General features: G+C 51.8%; 1 protein-coding gene across 13 annotated transcripts in view; it reads right to left on the reverse strand.

The window, feature by feature from the left end:
• Positions 1-15020, reverse strand: part of ITPR1 (inositol 1,4,5-trisphosphate receptor type 1) — a 227895-nt gene that overhangs the window by 138079 nt on the left and 74796 nt on the right. For all 13 annotated transcript variants that reach the window (XM_064156160.1, XM_064156162.1, XM_064156157.1 and 10 more), the window contains exons 8-18: positions 14134-14217; positions 13256-13402; positions 11846-11941; positions 9754-9798; positions 6421-6575; positions 5286-5385; positions 3885-4045; positions 3027-3168; positions 2040-2198; positions 1081-1253; positions 708-827 (exon numbers count right to left, since the gene is read on the reverse strand). In XM_064156160.1, coding sequence (XP_064012230.1) covers positions 708-827; positions 1081-1253; positions 2040-2198; positions 3027-3168; positions 3885-4045; positions 5286-5385; positions 6421-6575; positions 9754-9798; positions 11846-11941; positions 13256-13402; positions 14134-14217 — 1382 coding nt within the window. The remainder of the gene's footprint in view (positions 1-707; positions 828-1080; positions 1254-2039; positions 2199-3026; positions 3169-3884; positions 4046-5285; positions 5386-6420; positions 6576-9753; positions 9799-11845; positions 11942-13255; positions 13403-14133; positions 14218-15020) is intronic.

Here is a 15020-nt window from a genome sequence, read left to right on the forward strand (position 1 = left end):
CTTCAAAGATCATGCACCTGAAAAAAAGACAAACTGAATGCACCTGGGTAAGAGCAAAGAAAGTGATGGAGCTACTTCAAGTGCTGGTGGCAATCACTGCAGGCTCGGATTGCGTGAAGAGAACTCCATGTGCAGGAACACTGCTCCACTGCTGTTTCGAGGAGCACCTGGCAAAGATCTGCCTCTCCTTTGCAGCACTTAGATAAGGATTATCTGTGCCCTCTTCCACCCCTCTTCATGGAAACCCCTTGAGATGTGGTGCCTGCTATGGTGCTTCAGCAACAGGAAGGCGATGCTGAGAGAGCTGGAGCCCAAAACCCCAACTGCAGGGAGAGAAATGGGTGAGCAGAGCTGCACCACCTTGTGCTTCACTGCAGGCTGAGCTCAGTGTGTGTGAACCCAAGCAGCTCTCATTGCAGCTTATGCAGCAAAGCCTGAAGCCCAGAGCAGTTTCTGACCCACAGGACCCTACTGCAAAGTCAGTCTACTTCCACCAGAGAAGAACAGGCTGGAAGAGTTCCCTGACTGTAGGACTGGGAAGCCACATGAAGATGTCTGCTGGCACCAATCCCTGTTCACTGTGTATTTGAAGAGGACTGCACACACACTTCACTGCTGTCTCTAGCCCTGCCAGCACTGCTCTCAGCTCTGAACCACCTTCCCTCAGGCCCAGGCTAGGAAAAGCAGCTTCCAAGGCATGAGCTTACTTGGTTTCTATGAGGATGTCTGCGTTGGCTGGGTTCAGCACAGCTTTGCAAATCAGCTCCTGTGTCACTGGAATGGATTTGTTCATGGAAACGCAGAGATCCGAGAGGTAGTCCAAAAACCTGGTGGGGAACAGAAGCCAAAAGGGTATCAAGTCACTGAGGAGATTTAGACTGAAGCCATCTACACTTCAGAAAGAAAAAGCACACTTAGAACTCCACTGAAACACTGCAGTGAGACTGTTGCCCGAGGGGGAAGCTTGGCGAGCGCCAAAAGCCAAGTGAACGGCTTGGTGCCTCCTTCCCAGCGAGATGGAAGCTGCAGAAGCCTCTCTCAGAAGTAAAAGGCCATCAGACTCCAGCACACAGCTCTCACCTGGGCTCCCTGTTCTTCCTCACCAGACTGACAAAGGTGTCAATCTCAGCGGCTGTGATGTGCTTCTCCAAGAGCTTGCGGTTGTTGTGCAGCAGAGCCGTGATGGTGTCCTCGGCCAACACGTCGTAGCCTATCTGCTTCTGCATGAAGCCAAACTGCTTTGCTATGTATTCCTTCAAAAGGCAGAGGGAAGGAGCACTGGGATCAACCCCCAGGAACGACAGACAGTGCTCAAAAGCAAACACAGCAAGACCTTAGTCAGGAGCAACACCCGGAGAAGCCAACTGAACTGGCTTCAAGTCGCTGCTCTGAGAGAAAACGAGCAACTGACAGGGAGGGAGACACTGGCACAGGCTGCCCAGGGAGGCTGGGGATGCCCCCTCCACAGAGGCAGTCCAGGCCAGGTTGGATGAGGCCTTGAGCCACCTGGTCTAGTGGGAGGTGTCCCTGCCCATAGCAGCAGGGTTGGAACTGGATGATCTTTAAGGTCCCTTCCAACCCAAACCATTCAGTGACTGTAGCAATCTCTAGAGGTCCCCTCCAACCCCTGCTACCAGTCAGTATTGACTCTGATCTGCCAGCAACTCTATTGTCTTCCCCAACTCCCCTTTGCCCTAATACTAACCATAGAATCACCCAGGTTGGAAGAGAGCTCCAAGCTCATCCAGCCCAACCTAGCACCCAGCCCTAGCCATGGCACTAAGTGCCTCATCCACTCTTTTCTTGAACACCTGCAGGGACAGTGACGCCACCACCTCCCTGGGCAGCCCATTCCAATGCCAATCACTCTCTCACAGTGAGAGGAGCACTGCCAGAGCTAAACAACACGACCCAAAGATCTCTTGCTGACTGCCAGCACAGCAGAGCAGCTTTTCAGTACCGAGCTGCAGCTTTTCTGGCTGAGCTGGGAGCAGAGGAGCATTGGCAATGCTGCTGAGAGCTAGAAACATGTTTCCAACCTGATTCTTCCTGTAATCCTGCTGGGAGTGCCTCAGCACCCTGTAGCAAAGGCGGCAGATGTGTCTGAAGGGGGCATGGCGCTGGTCCCCCAGCTCCTCCAGGCGCAGCATGGGGCCGTCGCCGCTGTCCGTGAACGGTGCCTGCAGCAGCTTGAAAATCTGCACCAAGACAAAAACCTCAGCAGACACTGCCCTGCCCTGCCTGCAGCATGGAAGTCCTCTGCTTGTCTTTGCATCTCCAGAAAGAACACTGCAACCACACTGCAGCTCCCAGGTTTGTTACTCTGCACTAGTGAGGCTGCATCTGGAGGACTGGCTCGTTCTGGGCTTCCCAGCTCAAGAGAGACAGAGAACTCCTGGAGAGAGTTCAGGAGAGGCTGCAAAGCTGCTGAGGGGCCTGGAGCAGCTCTGGGAGCAGCAAAGGCTGAGAGCCTGCAGAAGAGCAGCCCCAGAGGGCAGCTGAACAATGCTCAGAAACAGCTAAAGGAGCTGTACAGGACAAGAGGATGGGTCCAGACCCTTGTCAGTGGTGCCCAAGGACAGCACAAGGGGCAAAGAGCACAAACTGGAACCTGGAGGTTGCATGTGAACAGGAGGAGAAAGTTGTTTGTTGTGAGGCTGCTGGAGGGCTGGAGCAGGCTGCGGAGTCTCCTTGTGTGGAGAGCTGCCAAGCCCAGCTGGGCACTGTGCTGCTGGGGGTGCCCTGCTTAAGGAGGGGCTTGGACTGGATGACCTCCAGAGGTCACTTCCAATCCCAGCATGCTGGGGTTCTGTGACAGAGCAGCCTGGACAGCAGATGAAGTTGCTCATCTTTATTCAGCACCATGTTCTGTCATTTCCTCTAGCAGATACCTTCCACCAGAGCCTGCTGAATGCTACAAACCAAAGGCCCTTTCAGGGCCAACAATTGGGCCACATTCTGTTATTCATTTCTCTTTTCTGATCACAGTTCTGACGGGCAGCTTAGAGAAACAAAATGCATCCTACCTGCTTTAGAATGTTCTGCTCTCTCATCAGTTTTTGCCTTTCTCTGTTGGGTTTAGAAAACACCACTTCGAGCACGTCCTGCCCAGAGTTAGTTCCACCAGTAACAAAGTAAACCAAATCCTCCAACAGCTTGGTAACAGATCTACAGCAAAGAGCCAGAAGGGGTTAAGACAAAAAACATGTTAAAAGAACAACTGCAGTGTGAGGATTTCAAAATGCTAAGTGAAAAGAAGATCAGTTAAAGCTGACTCAGATGCTGGAGGAGGCTCAGAGGTCTCTGCAGAACTTCAAAGGAGGAGCTAATGCTCCCTGCTGCTGCAGCTCTACTGTCCAACAGCTAAAGCACAGCAGCAGCAGGACAAGATCATCACTTGAGGGCAGCTCTCTGCCCAGCAAGTTCTTTCAGTGGCCAGAAAAAGAGATAGATCAGGTGAGAATCCCTCCCAGGGTGAAAGAGAAGCTACAGAGCCATGGTTTGACACCAAGTCCGGGCTCCTTCTGTGCGGCCAAGCACTTCTGCTGGTCCTTGGCAGAGGATTTGTGAGCAGTCAGATGTTCAGCCCTCACAAGGTGGATTATAAATTCCCACACTCCAGTTGCAAAGCCCATCCAGGAAGGTATGCTGTGGATTAGTGCTCTGAGGTCACCACGAGAGTTTCAGAGAGCAGCAGGGAGGGCTGGGCAGAAGAGGCTTGAGAACCTCCACCATGGACACAAACCCAGCAGCTTCTCCTGCTCCTGCAATCTCACCGAGGAGGAAACAAAATCCTTGACTCTGGAGGTACTGAACCCAGATAAAACTTGCAAAGAAACAGCTTGTGAGTCAAGGAAACAGCCACCAAAGCCTTGCCTCCTTACCTTCTTTCATTCTGGGTGATGGTTCCCTTCTCCAGCTTGCCAGCAATGGAACCCAAAACCTTACTTGCATCGTTGGCAAAATCCAAGTCCCGCACCTCTGCGGGGGAAACTGGCACGATGGCAAAAGCTTCTTTGTCCTCCTTCACTGGAGAGGTACCAATCTGAAACCCAGAGAGGGGTTAGCAGCGAGCCAAAAGGCAGAACACAAGGCAGCAATTCAGATACTCTGGGATAGTAACACAGAAGATACAGCTAAGCTCTGCTTGGGACAGCAGCAGGCTACTGGAGCCAAGCTTTGGGGACAGCAGCACACTGTGCAAGCTCAAAGCTGTTCCTGAAGCCAAAGAGACATCAGGTGGGACTGCAAAATGCTGCTGTCGACAGTGGAAATGCAGTCCCCCTCGTGGTGACTGACAGGGCAACAGGACGTGGCCTCGAGTTGCACCAAGGGAGGTTTCAGCTGGACACGAGGAACAATTCCTTCTCCAAAAGGGCTGTCCAACCCTGGGACAGGCTGCCCAGGGCAGCAGCAGAGACCTCATCCCCGGAGGGACTGAACAGCAGTGTAGATGTGGTGAGGGACATGGCTTAGTGGCAGCCTGGCAGTGTTGGCTTTAGTGTTGGACTGGATGATCTTTTGATCAGGTCTCTTCAAACCAAAAGGATTCTGTGACTCTCTGCCTGTGGTACAGTAGAAGCCCAACAGCACAGGAAGTGAGCTCCCAGGACAACCTGGGCTTCAGAGGGGAATGGTCACTGTGACACTGCTGCTGCTGGGCAAACCCAGCTGTCTCCAGGGACTGGAACCTCTACCAAAACCAGGTCTGTGAAAGACACAGCAAGCAAAGGCCTAGGGAGGTTCTCCTGTCCCTCTGCTCTGCCCTGGTGAGACCACACCTGCAATACTGTGCCCAGTTTTGGGCTCCCCACTTCAAGAGAGACAGGGATCTGCTGGACAGTCCAATACAGAGCTAGGAGGATGGAGGACTGGAACCTCTCTGCTGTCCAGAAAGCCTGAGAGCCCTGGGGTCTTTAGTCTGGAGAAGAGAAGGTTGAGAGGGCATCTGATCAGTGTCTCCAAACATCTGAGGGGTGGGTGTCGAGATGAAGGGCGAAGGCTCTTTCAGTAGTGCCCAGGGTCAGGACAAGGAACACAAGAAGTTCCACCTTGAAATGAGGAGAAAATCCTCTGGTGTGAAGGTGCTGGTGCTCTGGAACAGGCTGCCAGAGAGGCTGCAAAGTCTCCTTGTCTGGAAACTTTCAAGTCCCACCTGGATGTGTTCCTGTGTGACCTGCTCTGGGTGATCTTGCTTGGAAAGGGAGGAGTTGGACTCCATCTCTAGAGGTCCCTTCCAAATCCTACCATTCTATGCTGTGCTCACACTAAGTAGTAGGACTTACTTTCAGCATCACAGGTTTCTCCTCCTCTTTATCAATAGGGATGTTGGTGCTGTGAACCCAGGTGTTAGTGCAAAGGTGTCTGAGTCTGACATAAGAGTTCCTGAAAGAAAGGCAAGAGTTGCAGAGCATGAGGCACAGGAAATCTTCACACTGCAAGATGGTGGCAGGAGCAAGAAAAGTATCATCTTAATCCATGCTGCAGAACAGAACAGGCCAAAGTGCTGCCTTGGCTCATTCTATAAATCCATCTTAGAATTCCTCTTCCATAACAGAATTGGTTCTGCTGCAGCACAGGACCAAGCCACTGCCTGTGTGGCATTCACTCAGCTGCTGCACAGCCTTAAATTCTCACATGTCCACCTGCCACAGCTGAGGGAACTGAGGTTGTTTAGTCTTCAGAAGAAAATGCTGAGGGGAGACCTCAGCACTATCCAAAACTACCTCAGAGGAGGCTGGAGGCACAGGGGGGTTGGTCTCTTCTCCTAAAGAGGAGGAGACAGGACAAGAGGAGACAACCTCAAGCTGTGCCAAGGGAAGTTCAGGTTGCACGTTAGGAGAACAAACATTTCCCAGAAAGGGTTCTCAGGCACTGGCCCAGGCTGCCCAGGGAGGTGTTGGAGTCACCACCCCTGGATGTGCTCAGGGCATGTGCGGATGTGGTGCTGAGGGAGGTGATTTAGTGGTTGTGACTGAGCAGCACTGGTGGGATTATGAGCTGTGAGTGGTTGGATTTGATGATCTCAAAAGGTCTTTTCCAACCTCAACACCTTTGTGTTCCTATGATCTTTGGCCAGGATAAGAAACAGTCTCTCAGCTGCAGTACGACCTCTTCTCCCCACACAGCCATGGCAGCCCAGAGGACAGAAGAGGCTTTTAGTCTCAGTTTGCTCACTGGCAAGGAAGTGACTTGATCCAAGTTTTCCCAGATGGAAACTGATGCTCTGTCACCTCTACCTCCACAGTGAAGTACTCACAAGTGAAGTCTCAGGCACTTGCTTAGTGTTTCTATGCTAATGTGAGGATAAGCCTTCATTCCAAAAGCTAAAGCAATGGGAGACAGACAAAAGTCATCACCACCCCCCAAGGCCTGCAGTCCAGAGCAGACAGGCAGCTCTGGCAGCTGCTCAGGCTGTACCTGGGGACGAGGCTGTCTCCTCCTCGCAGGGTGGTAGGGTCCAGCTCAAAGATGGAGGAGATGTCGTTGCCTTCAGGCACAGACACCAGAGAGTAAGCCATCTTCTCCTGAGGACTGTGCAAGCCTCTTCTGGAGGCATCCTGCTCAGGGTCCAGCTGTGGAAGGAGTCCCACCACACACAGTCAGGCCAAACTCTCCAGACCCACCTGCCTAGCATTAAGCAGATGTGTCCTGTCCTTTACAGGCATGGCTGAAGCACTCCAAGCACCAGTAGAGACAAGTGGGCTTCAGGACACCAGCACAACTGGTGTGTAGCTGCTCTTGCCAACCATTTCTTTGCTCTCTCTGCTGTTAAGATCTATTGAGTACCTCTGGCCCACGAACCAAATCAACTCTGCACCACAAGTTCTGTTTGCATTTCAGACTCCATCCCCTGCCAGGGGAACCCTGGCTACTGTCAGATTGCCCCCATCTGCTAAGGTCCCCACCCCTGCCACTGCTGCCTTTTGAGTTGTCTTCACCATATTGCAGCTCTCACTTCCACACAACAGTTCTGCAGATACAAGCACCAGCTCCACAACACACCAGCAACCTTGCTGGAAATCCTCAGCTCCAGCAACAGCAAAAATGGGGCTCACATCCAGCAGTCACACATGAAACACCAACAGGTTGAATGTCTTCTTCATGCTACACACAGTTACGATGGGGTCAAACACAAGGATGTGCTACAGAGGCTGTGGCAGCACAAGGAGCTCGATGTCCAAGGTGCCAACCTCCTCCAGCACAGAAACTAACATGAACTGGATAAACCCTGCAACTTTCAGACAAAAAGGGCAAGAAGGTAGGAAAAAGACAATGACAAACTGGGAAAAAGGAGCTTTCCTTCAAACCTTTCCAAGGGAGCTCCCAGTTACCACCAGTCAATAAAGAAGCTGCAGTCTGACACAGCACAGGAGGCAGCTCCCTACACACACACATCTAAATCCCAGCTGGCACTCTGCAACCAATTCAGCTTCTCTGTGATCACGGCACCAGCAGAAGGGGGCACCCAAAGCAGTCAGCACTCCAGTGCCTGCCTTTCCTGAGTGCTTGAAGGTGGCTTGGAAAGGTATCTACAGGTGCTCCTGCCTCAGCAGAGTCTGTCCTTAGCACGTTTGTAGTCAATGAACTTGGCTGCAAGGCAGTGACACCTCAAGTCTGGTTTTGCACATGGGAGCAGACAGTCAGCTGTGTGGAGCAGAAATACACATTGGGAGCCTGCCTTCAAGAGGAGAAGCAGCTCTACACAGCCCATCTGGAGACTCTGCACTGGGAGGAATGTGCTCACTTGGAATCAGTTCTCTGCATTTCAGCTGTCTCCCTTGGCCCCACAGCAAAGCAGCTGCTCTCCAGTCACTGTTTGTGCCTCAGGAGGCAACTGGGCAGCTACTGGGAGTGTGGCAAAGCTGGGACTGAGGAACCAACCAGAAAGGAGGAAATGGGGCAACCTGGGGAGAAATGAAACTTCCACCCCAGGGATGTTGTGTCAAAGGGTCCTTGCTGGCATCTCACCTGTGCCTGTTTAAACCCCATTCCTGTAGAGCTGAGATAAAAGAATACCACAAAACACAGAGCTGCACAGAGGAACCTGCAGACAGCTCCTGTTTGGATCAGACAGGACTTGGAAAAGAGCCACGTTGGCTTAGAAGGGAGCCCCAAAGGTCACCTTGGCCAAGATCATCTTGGATAAAGCAGCCTACTGCATCATCTAAGGCACTAGTGCTAGGATGCAGTGATGCTGTCAGACATCACTTAGGTGCCTCTGAGCCCACTGCTTTACGGTCTGATTTTGCCACCTAGTGGTAAAGAGAGCAGAGGAAAACGAGCACAGCTCTGAAGCCAGTCCCTTCTCCTTACCTCTGCCCTTCCCAGGAGCTACCAGCCTATCACCAGCAGCATGGATGTCTACATACATCACCTCAACTCTGAAGAGCTTCCAAAGAGGTCAAGCTGAGAAAACAGCTGGATGTTGGATGGTTAGACTGGAAACGAGGAAGAAGTTCTTGACAGTGAGGGTGGTGAGACCCTGGCACAGGTTGTCCAGGGAGGTTGTGGAGCACAGAAGCACCCAATGTGATCTTTGATCACATTGGATGCTTCTGTGCTCCACAACCTCCCTGGAGATGTTCAAGGCCAGGCTGGATGAGGCCTTGAGTGACTTGTTCTAGAGGAAGTGTCCCTGCCCTTGGCAGGGGGTTGGAACTGGCTGATCCTTGAGGTCCCTTCCAACCTAACCCATTTTATCAATCTATGACATGCCCAATCCTCTCAAACACAGGTTTTGTGAAGGAGTTTTGTTCATTCCTCTCAGTCTGTTTCCTGAAATCAAGCTGTCAGATCAGTGCTTGCTGCCAAAGGCCACCAAGAACAAATCAGGACAGCAGCTCTCTGTCTGGGGGCAAGCATTTTAACAGCCAGGCTATACTGACAAAGCCTCTTAGGAGGAAAAATCCCCCCCTGCAGGATTCCCAAGCATCACAGGGCACTCATCTTTGAACAAGCAGAGGAGTAGTTCTTTTTCACATAGCTAAATGGAGCAAATCTTCCTTAATACAGGATAAATGACCAAAAAGAAACCCTGTAATAAGCCTGCAATCAAATCCAATTAAGAAGAAGAAAAATAATCCCCCCTGGAATGTGCTGTTCCACTTTTATCTTCTTTCAGCTCCTGTGCTGCTTCCCTTTGACACCAGAGATGTTTCTGTTAACACCAAGCATCGCCACACTGAATCTTGGACACAACAACATCAAACGACAACAGCACAGAACTGCTTCCCAGGAAAGCCAGAAGAATGGCACTGGCATCATTCTTGCTCTCTAGACCCTTGATCCTGGCTTTCCTGTGACAAGCTCAAGGAGAAGGAGTTCATTTCTTACACAAGGAGGTCAGACAAGGGACTGGCACAGCACTACAAGAACATCCCAACAAGGGACACTTGTCACTTGGTGTCACCTCCAGCAACCTGCTCTTCAGAGCTACTCAGGAGAGTGCTTCAAGGAAGCAAAGGTTTAAAGGAAGACAGAACAAGAGATGCTACAAAGGGGAGAGGTGAGGGGGGCTGGGGAACATAGAGGTTTGCTTCTGAGTGCGCTGCTGTTCTCTACAGCCTAACCCAGGTTTTGGTACCCACTCCTCTGGACAGGCCTTAAAAGCCTTCAGAGCATTCTCAGTGCTCAGTGTCTCCACTAGCAACAAAGCCTGCACCATCTACACTCTGGCCAGGTAAATCCTGGGCCTGTGACAAGCCCTCCTGACTCAGGGGAGGGCAAGACCATACTCTTGCCTATACTTACTGAGGATTGACACTCCAGCTCATCTTCCTCATAGTCAGGGTTTACCTGATGAAACAGAACCACAGGCAAGTCAAAAGTCTAACAGAGCTGGAAGTGGGAAACACCTCAGCAGGGGCTAAACTTGTCCATTTACTACTAGAGCAGCAGCAGGCATGCAGGGCAAACAGGGTGCAACTGATCCCCAACCACAGCGACACTGTGACTGCTTTCTAACTGGGCATCTCTTCGTCCACTTCTCCCCCTCTGCATCTTGGCAGATGTCCTGCTTCAGGCTCATCACTGAAGAAGCAGCAGGAGTAGAGAGTGACCAAGTTGCAGGGTGTTTTTTCACATCTCCCAAGTGGAGTTTCCAACTAGAACTGACTGCCCTGGCAGGAGTCTTTCAGAGCAAACATGGATCAGGTGAGCAGCCTCCTCTGCTCCACTATGCCAAGACCTCAGTGTGGCTTGGGCTGATTAGCAGACCCAAGATTTACTGGAAAAGCTCTCTGCTGGATCACCACTGAAAAGGATTTGCAAGTGTGCATGTGACAAAATGCTGCTGCTCTCTCAATCTGCTTAGAGAAACACCAAGTGGGACATTTCAACTGGACTTTTCCCTCCCCCTCTCAGGTCAGCAGTGTGGGCTGAGCCATCCCTTCCACCCTGCTCTGGACTCTTACACCCAGCACAGCTTTTACTCACTGAGCTTTCTCTGTTGGCATGAGCCAGACACGATTTAAAGCAAGTAGAAATCGTTGTAATTAACATTTGAAGGTGTTCAGTATCAGAGGACTGCAGCAGCTCTCCCATGAGGTCAGACTGAAAGAGTTGGGGATGTGCAGACAGGAGAACAGGAGGCTCCCAGGGGACCTTCTTGTGGCCTTGCAGTGTCTGAAGGGGGCCCACAAAAAAGCTGGGGAGGGACTTTTGAGGCTGTCAGGGAGTGCCAGGACTGGGGGGATGGAGCAAAGCTGGAGGTGGGGAGAGTCAGGCTGGAGGTGAGGAGGAAGTTGTTGAGCAGGAGAGTGATGAGAGGCTGGCAGGGGTTGCCCAGGGAGGTGGTTGAGGCCCCATGGCTGGAGGTGTTTGAGGCCAGGTTGGCTGAGGCTGTGTGCAGCCTGCTCTAGGGTAGGGTGTCCCTGGGCATGGCAGGGGGTTGGAACTAGCTGCTCCTTGTGGTGCCTCTCAACCCTGACTGATTCTATGAAGGGGGCTACAGGAGGGCTGGGGAGGGGCTACTGACAAGGCCTTGTAATGCAAGGCCGAGGAGGAATGGGTTTGAACTGGTAGAGGGGAGATTCAAACTGGATGCTAGGAAGAAGTTCTTGCCAGTGAGGGTGGTGAGACACTGTCACAGGTTGTCCAGGGAGGTGTTCAAGGCCAGGCTGGATGAGGCCTTGAGTGACCTGTGCTAGTGGGAGGTGTCCCTGCCTATGGCAGGGGGTTGGGACTGAATGATCCTTGAGGTCCCTTCCAACCTAAAGCATTCTCTGATTCTGTAACTCACAAAATTAGAACCCTTAGACTTTAATTTTTCACTTGACAAAACATCTTGTCCTGCAATCTCATTCCAACAGGGGAAAGGTGTTCAGTGTGGAGACAGAAATGCTCATTTTGTGCTTGGGCAGCTGAGTGTTACCTGCAATTCTTACAAAGCCTGGTCTGAAATTTAGCTGCATCTTCATTTCAGCTCAGAAATCAGGGATTCGAGGACAACTAAGAGCAGCTGAATTCATTTCCCCCTCAAAGGCTCCCAGCCTTTCACAACTGGTCAATAAATTCATCTTGATTCTCCTGGCCATGTGGCAGGATGCTATTTAGTGCCTGTTCTTTGCAGAAGAAGAGTTACCAGCTCTAGACCATACAAGAAGAGAAAGGAGCCCAAGATTAGCTCTGTACTGGGATAGTCTCTCAAGTCTTATCCACCTTGCTCTGTTTCCCCAGCTACTTTTGTACTAAGGAGCCAAACACCTCTCTCCTCACCCCTTTCCTCCTCTCCTTCCTCATCTCTACTTTTAGGGCAGGAAATGAGAGCTTTTCAGAAGGTACAAAAAGGAAGGAAATGCTGTGGAAGTTAAAGCTGAGCTCCCAAACAAACCTCAGTGCCTACCTCTGCTGCTAGGTAGTGTCCAGTGGCAAGGTGTTTGAACCTGAAAAGGCTATTCCAGTACCCAGCACCACCACGACAAGGATCATGCTGCACCACCTACAGGAAAAGAAACCACAGTTACACCTCCCAGCCCCACACAGCAGTCACTGCTCTCCTTCTACAGGTTGCTGGGAGCATCACAAGCAGCTCCAGGAAAGAGGAAGCAACCACACACAGAAGAGTAAACACTTGGAGCTGGCTACAATCAGTTCACCCCAACCACTTCCAAGCATTGGTTCCTCTGCTCTTTGTCAAGGGACAACAGCTGTTTGTAAAGCCACTGAGCATGGCTGGTGCCCCACTGGAGGCTGCTGAGTGATGGCAGGGCAAGCTGGTCGAGAAGAAACTGAAGGAGATGCTCCACATGTGCTTGTGGTGCTAAGTCTTGCAACAAACTGCCTGAAAACATGCAACAGGGTCTTCACTTCTGTGGTATCACTCATTCCTGACCTTCTGAGCTGGAGGGAACCTGGAGACTCTTGGATCTGGTGAGGAACAGCTGAAGGACCTGGGGCTGCAGAAAAGGAGGCTGAGGGGAGACCTTCCAGCTCTCTGCAGCTCCCTGAAAGGAGGTTGGACTCTTCTCCAGAGAAACAAGGGAAAAGGAAAGGACCTCGAATTGCTCCAGGGGAGGTTTAGGTTGGACACAGGGCACAGTTCCTTCCCCAACAGCTTTGTTAAGGCCTGGCCCAGGCTGCCCAGGGCAGTGGTGGAGTCCCCATGCCTTGGAAGGGTTTCAAAGCTCTGGAGATGTGTAACTGAGGGCCATGGGTCAGTGGTTACCTAGCAGCACTGAGTTAATGACTGGACTTGCTGATCTGAAGCCCCTCTGCCAGCCAAAAGGCTTCTCTGAGTCCAATGTGCAGCTCAGAGGGCAAACATTTCAAATGCTAACCCAAGCCTAATAATCCCAAGAGCCTGGGGATATTTTGGGCAGCCAGTGATGGCCAAGGTGTTAGTCACTCTTGCTTGAAAAGCCAAAGAAGAAAAGGCCAGACAAGCAAGACAGAGACCAGCAAAAGGTTGCAGCCTCCTGTTGGATGAGGATAGTCATAATCACATTATTCCAGCCCAAAAATAGAGCCTTTGGTACACTCAGCAGGACAGCTGGAATGGTTAGCTGCTGTTAGCACTCTAGTGACTGCTGAAGGAAAATGACTCCACGGATGCTCCTCTGTCCCTTTGCTCTGAATCATCAGAAGCTGGAATCTGAGAGGCATCTGCTGCAGATCAGAAAGCAGAGCAAAGCAAAGGGTTTTTCAGATCTAACACCAGGAGAACTTCTACCTAAAAGGCAGTTAAAGAGAGATGCAGGCACACTGATTTCGATGGCTGCTAAAAGCCAGCCCCAGCCTGGGTGCCACTTCTTACCTCCACTTCCCACAGGGCCTTGGAGCTGGTTGCAGAGGTGGCTGACTGCCTGCCCGTGGTCCTGAGGAAGACATGCTGCTTCTTCCTGTGCTCATCACACGTCAGGAACTTCTCCTGCTCTGCATGGAACAGCCTCACCACGTCCCCCTGCAAAGCCCAGGCACTCACATCAGCAGAGACTGGACTGCTCTCTTCCACTGACAGAGTGAGGGCTCCCAGCTGACCTTATTCTCACCCTGCAGTATCTCAAGGGGGCTACAAGAAAGCTGGGGTGGGACTTTTTAGGCTCTCAGGGAGTGATAGGTCTGGGGGGAATGGAACCAAGCTAGAAATGGGGAGAGTCAGACAAGAGGTTAGGAAGAAGTTGTTCAGCTTGAGGGTGGGGAGAGCCTGGAAGGGGCTGCCCAGGGAGGTGGTGGAAGCCTCCTCCCTGGAGGTGTTTAAGGCCAGGCTGGCTGAGGCTGTGGGCAGCCTGCTCTAGTGTGAGGTGTCCCTGGCCATGGCAGGGGGGCTGGAGCTGCATGATCCTTGTGGTCCCTTCCAACCCTGACTGATTCTGTGATGGGACAAGAGGAAGTGACCTCAAGGTGCCCCAGGGGAGGTTTAGGTTGGACATCAGAAAGAACTTATTCCTCCAAAGGATTGTCAAGGCCTGGCCCAGGCTGCTCAGGGCAGTGGTGGAGCCCCCATCCCTGGAAGGGTTTCAAAGCCATGGAGATGTGGTGCTGAGGGCCATGGCTCAGTGGTGCTCTGGCACTGCAGGGTTAATGGTTGGACTCATTGATCTTAAAGGTCCTTCCCAAGCAAAAGGCTTCTATAACTCTATCACCAAGAGCCAGTAGGGAACAAGTTTGAGCAAGTTGAGCTTTGAGCCTTACCCCTTTGAGAATATCATCTTTGTTGTCACTCCATTTCATGAAGAGGACTATTTTCCAGCTTGTGTTGCAATTCACAGAGTTCACCTACAAGGAGAACCCAGACCATTAGTCCCACTGCCAGCAACTGCTGCCAAACTTGGTAGGCTGCTTCCAACAGAGCACTGCAGGCTCTGTGACCCCAGAGAGGGACAGCCCTACCTGCATTTACTCCAGAACAAGCTCAGGGCTCACCTCCTACACATCACTGTGCCAGGACTTTTGCTCTGGTGAGACCTCGCCTGGAGTACTGTGTCCCTCTCTGGGACCCCCAATACAGGAGTCATGGACCTGCTGGAGCAGATCCAGAAGAGGGCCACAAAGATGATGAGAGCTGGAGCAGACAGACAGAGCTGGGGCTGCTCAGCCTGGAGAGGAGAAGGATTCAGGGAGACCTCAGAGCTACATTTCAGCAGGGGACCTACAGGAAGGCTGGGGAGGGACTGTGGTGACAGGGTGAGAAGCAATGATTTGAAACAGGAGCAGGGCAGAGTTAGGCTGGACATTAGGAGCAAGTTCTGCAGAGTGAGGGTGGTGAGACACAGGAACAGGTTGACCCAGGAACATGATTGACATTCCAGGTCAGACTGGATGTGGCCCTGGGCAGCCTGCTCAGGAGGTGTCCCTGCTGCCTGCAGGGCAGTTGGCCAAGATGCAATCTCTGACTTCTGATTCTGAAGCAAAAACCTGAATTTTATCCAGTCAAACTCAGACCTCTGCTCTGCACCCAGAAGACCCAAGTCTGCTACCTCTGTTAAGCTGCTGATTAACAAGACAACCGTTCCCAAACCACATCACAGACAGTGCCAAAACCACCTGGTCACTGGAAAGGCTGTCAAGCACTGGAACAG

The sequence above is a fragment of the Pogoniulus pusillus genome, chromosome 16 (assembly GCF_015220805.1).
Source record: "Pogoniulus pusillus isolate bPogPus1 chromosome 16, bPogPus1.pri, whole genome shotgun sequence".
NCBI classification, from domain to species: Eukaryota; Metazoa; Chordata; class Aves; order Piciformes; family Lybiidae; genus Pogoniulus; species Pogoniulus pusillus.